Consider the following 5,000-nt stretch of genomic DNA (forward strand, 5'->3'; position numbering starts at 1 on the left):
CCCACACCAGAGTGTGTCATGAATGGCGATATATTTAGACCATAGCATCAGCATTACATATCTGAATGCTCAAATGATGAAAGGAAGGCACAACAACACTTCCTAAACTTCAAAACAAAGCCCAATAAATCCAAAACATGAGCCACTCTCAGCTGACTGGTTGCTCCCTCTTCAAAAGCAGAATAAAATGGCACATTCGGAATTAGGCAACAACGTGGGGGGGTGGGGGGTCAACAACATGCCCATCTGGATGCATCTTTCTCAGGACTCCATGCTCCTGGCAAACAGCATTCAAAGTTAGCATAACAGGAGAAAGACATCTTTTTTTTTTTTTTTGAACTAGGCAAACTACTCATGTTTACAATGTTACGGTAACTTAGTCCGCCGTCCTGCAATAATAAGCATACCATGTTTGTAGGCGTGCAAACTGATAAAATAGAATTTATTATGAACTAAAGGGAAGCGTGTAAAAGCCAGGATGAGCACTTAGCCACCTCAGCTCATCTGAATATAGTCAAGGTTGGGTGAAACTCATTATTCAGGACTCGCAGCCTTGATAACTTTGATTTTCATCCATCCATAGCATGGCCAAAAGGTACCATTTAATGAAGTACCATTCAGAGAGTAAATGGGGTCATATAATAGACAGTGCGGTTGCACCTTGTGTTCATGTACTGATAGCTGTTAAGGGTGCAGTGATGAACCAACAGAGCTCATTTCTCCTTGGTAATAAATTCATGCTATTAATATTTATCAAATGTGTGGGCCGTCTCAACTGAGCCACGGCACATGAGACCATAAATCTCTACTATCATATCAATTTTGAAGCTTCTTTGTACAGTGTATAAATTTTAGGGTCTTTTTTGGGGAGGGTGTGGGCATTGGCCACCCTTCTCTCATACCAACGGGAGGCCAGGAGTGCAGCTCCCCCACTTCAGCTATCGTTAGATCCAAAGGGAACTTTAAACTGTGGTTTCATTTTAAATCGCTCATCTAAGATTCTGTATTAATTGCCCACCATCAAACGCAATTAGCAATTCTTTCATGTGTGGTTTATGTAATGTAATACTTCAATTACATTATTCATTCAGGTTCTGTTTTGGATTATAGGCTGAAAATTCTTTATTAGTGTAGATGTAACCATGCTGCTGGAGTTTTAAAAAATTTACTGATTGAATAATTAATTGGAAAAGAACAAGCGGCAGATTCCTGATGGATTTATGAGACAATTATTCTCTCTTGTGATTATCTACATTATACTATAGAAGCAGTGAGAGAAAAATATCTTATTGAAAAGATAGTCATAAACATGGGATCGAAATGATCTCAGAATTGAAGAAAAAAAAATTCAACATGTGAGAGTTAAAAAATGTTGCACGTCAGATTCAGTACACGTCTCCTTTCTCCCTATTAAAAATCTGTTTAGCGCACCCTGCATTTAAATGTAATACAAAGGAAAAGCCTTACTGTCTTAGCAGAAATGTTGCACAGTTAAATAGAGTCCTAGAGCTGAAAAGGATCACTTTGAAAATATACTAATTGATCAGTGATGTCAGAAACACTAGGACAAAAATCAGATATGAATATCTTCCCATGCTTGAAAATGATAATTTGTTTTCTACCTAAAAATAAAAAAAACAAACAAAAATCAGAGCAAGAGGCACAGCCTGCAATTACTCAACACCAGGCGACTCAGAGGTCTTATTAAAAAGTGTCCCACACACTTTTATTAAACTAGACCTACCCGTTGATTTCTAAAAGTTTCTGTGCAAACATTAACTGAGTGAGATCAGAGGTACATTCATTTGTTATAATCTGTGTATCTGAGACCATTTTCAGCTTGAGCTTAAATCTCATATGCTTTTGAGGGAAACTACCATTTTTATTTTCCATAATCACCCATTCCCCTCTGTGATCAGCTCTCTACATTGACATTTTATGAGTAATATATACTATACCACATATCAGCATATGAAAAACATCTTAACGGCAGACAACCAAAGGAATATGACAAAATTGGTTATAAAATATTGCAACATTTTTGACAAAATATACCCCAAACAGCGATTTCTATGTATCATATGATTGATTTCAGTCCTCCTTGGCATACCACGCACCTTTCTATTTGTGATTTCTACTGTGTCTGCCTTTCTGGTTGCACAGAGTGGGCTTCCTTTTAATATCTGTAAACCTATCACCGAAAGATATTCTCTCTGGCTTCAGCCCCAAGGCGGTGATTTCTGCACTGATAGGTGTACTTTGTTTAGTGTCACCCGTGGTGTAGATTGGATAGATTTTGTAAAAGATAGCATTACTTTAAAAGAAACATACAATTTGAGGAGCGATTACATTTTACTTTCATTTTATTGCCATATTTTTCATCACACTCATTGTTTTCTAACTGTCACTAAATTGTTCCTTCTCTTAGTCTGTTACATCGGCAGACCTATTTACTGTTTATAAAAGCAATATGCACTTACAGGTTTGGGAGATGGTTTGGGCTCTGAGGGTCGCATGTGCAAGTGGGTCATCATTGCTTGAAGACGCTCGCGTTCTTTAGAAAGCTGTTAAGAAAGAGTGAGCTCAGAAGCGTTTTCGAAATGACTGATATAGCTATTTTACTGCAGTGATACATCTTATCACCGAGCTTATCTCAGAGTAATGAGGCCTGCATATCGAAGTCCAGGCCAGTGGGAACTTCCCTGGGAGAAAAGCAACTTTCGTGATGGACGGGGGTGCGGCTGGAAACTTTTATGGTGTTCCTTATGTTAAAGGGTCAGAGAAAACAAATAACACTTCATCTTTTTGTCAATAAGAGAATTGAGGTCACCATTGCCCAGACAGGAACAAGTTACTGAGACCATAAATTAGAAGGCCCACGGTGTCTCTTTAAAGTCCTGTGGACACTGTTAGCAGTGGACCGGTGCCAACAGCTGTGAAGGGGTGAAGGGTTCTCAAAGCGAAGTGCCTGCCAGGATTGTCTACACACTTCATGCTTCCCCACCGAGGTCCAGTTAGTGCCCCCTGCAATCTGCCATCATCAATCTAATTCAGTAGAGTGACAGAGACCAGGCAGTGTGAAACGGTGAACTCTGCCACGGGCTCCACATCCACACTTGCACTGGGTCTCATTACGACTGACGGACCTTACTTTTCCATCAGGCAGACACGGCAGACAAAAAAAGGAGAAGAAGAAGAAAAAAAGAGGCCTAATTGGTCACACTGCAGACTGCATCATCAGCTGAACGCCCGCCCTCCCTCCCTCCCGCATTAGCCTACCTTTGATAAATGGTAAACAGATTGTCGACGAAGAGCGTTTTCCACTAGCAAAGGGATGATGCTTTCTAGCTGTGCTTTGATTATGTTACAGGTGAAAACATTTCTAGTTGCTTCCAGGGGAAACATAAGGCCTGGCATGACAAATTTAAAATGTGGCAAACTGTGAAGAAAATGCCACTGAATGCTTACCATCAACATCTTACTTTGAGAAAAACAGAAGCTTTAAAAAGGTAGTACAAATCATATGAAAAGAGTGATACTTTGAATGCTATAAATGCTTTTGCATTCATTTTATGAATTCCCGTTGTTTGGGGCCAAATTCCTTTGGAGATGTTTACAGAACTGTTCCTGGAAAAAAATCTAATCGGCAGCGTTTGATATCTCACTTTCATTACTATCTGTGACCCTACAACTTGGCATTAATCCAATTAAAAGACAAGCATTAGGAATCCTTGCAAGTTCCATTTTAATTAAACATATATACACTGGAAGCAGAAAGGGAAAAGTTTTGTTTTGTTCTTATTTTTCCCCAGGGTGTTATGTTACAAGCAAGTAATGCATTATACAGATTGGCCTTTTCCTATACTACCAAGCCTCATGGGAAAAATCAAGATCAGTTCATGTAAAAACTGTCTCTTTCATCCAATCATATCTAATTGGTCTATCCTATGTTGGGAAAACTTGGACTGGGCTGCTTGGAAAACTAAATCTATAAGATGTCGAATAAAGGTCCCATAAATCTAAATGATACGTGTATTCACCTATAGTAGCCCAATTCAGAGTTGTCAATTATCACCCTGGCTAAAAGCAATCTAAAATTTCCATGAGTCATTTTGTTACTGAGACAATGAAGCAGGTTAAAAGGCCCAGAGTCTGCCTAGTACTAAATTGAACCCACCAGAAACCTCGGAGTCCATTCAGGGAGTATTTGACAAACCTGTATTTCTAACTGCTGAACCACCTGCATTTGCACTCGACACTGGGCAGTGCTTCTGTCGTCCAACGCATGCTCATTGTTAAGGTGCCTGAAACGAAACCCAAGCACACAGGAGAATGCTAAGCAACGCTTCTCAATGGCACGAGGCCCACTTAAGCAGCACAACACTCAAGTCATACGGACTTCTTCGAAACAGAGAAAGAAGAGAAGCAGGGATGCCTGACACCAGGTGAGTAACATTAGATATGCTGACACATGTATTGAAGATCATTTATGTAATATAATCAGAAGCTTCCAGTGACAAAATGTGTCATTGTCTCTAAGCATATCGGTTATACCCCAACATATTTTCCCCAACCATTTACAGAGTCATAGTGAAATCACTAGATCTATTTCATACATGCATGTCATTTTTTTAAAAGGACACCATATAAACATGTAAACCAAAAGTAAATCTGAAAAGAAGAAAGGCAATTCTTGATTCCATTTCTGTTAAAACAGTCTGTGGTCCCTGTGATGTTATTTAGTGAGGGATATCTAATTTCAACAGCATGGGGTGTAAATTATGTAGAGATGGCCAGCTATCATCCGATAGAGGCACCAACACCCCTGAAGAATGACCACTTGAGGTTCCTAACAAGTAAATTGCACCGAAGATTTTGGAAATCAAAACCTAAAGATCTTTTGTATTCAAATGTTCTAGTTTGTGAAAAAAGGTTATACAACATGATAACAGATCAAAATTCTAATTATTTTTTGTCTACTATGATTATACAGAGATGCC

General features: G+C 39.1%; 1 protein-coding gene across 1 annotated transcript in view; it reads right to left on the reverse strand.

Moving 5' to 3' along the window:
• The window catches only part of FOXP2 (forkhead box P2), a 301,261-nt gene that overhangs the window by 42,646 nt on the left and 253,615 nt on the right, over positions 1–5,000 (reverse strand). The window contains exons 9-10 of the mRNA XM_045288939.1: positions 4,217–4,304; positions 2,481–2,564 (exon numbers count right to left, since the gene is read on the reverse strand). Of these exons, the coding sequence (XP_045144874.1) occupies positions 2,481–2,564; positions 4,217–4,304 (172 nt within the window). The remainder of the gene's footprint in view (positions 1–2,480; positions 2,565–4,216; positions 4,305–5,000) is intronic.

This window comes from Echinops telfairi, unplaced genomic scaffold (genome assembly GCF_000313985.2).
Source record: "Echinops telfairi isolate 266 unplaced genomic scaffold, ASM31398v2 ScPeMD7_23;HRSCAF=83, whole genome shotgun sequence".
Classification (NCBI taxonomy): domain Eukaryota; kingdom Metazoa; phylum Chordata; class Mammalia; order Afrosoricida; family Tenrecidae; genus Echinops; species Echinops telfairi.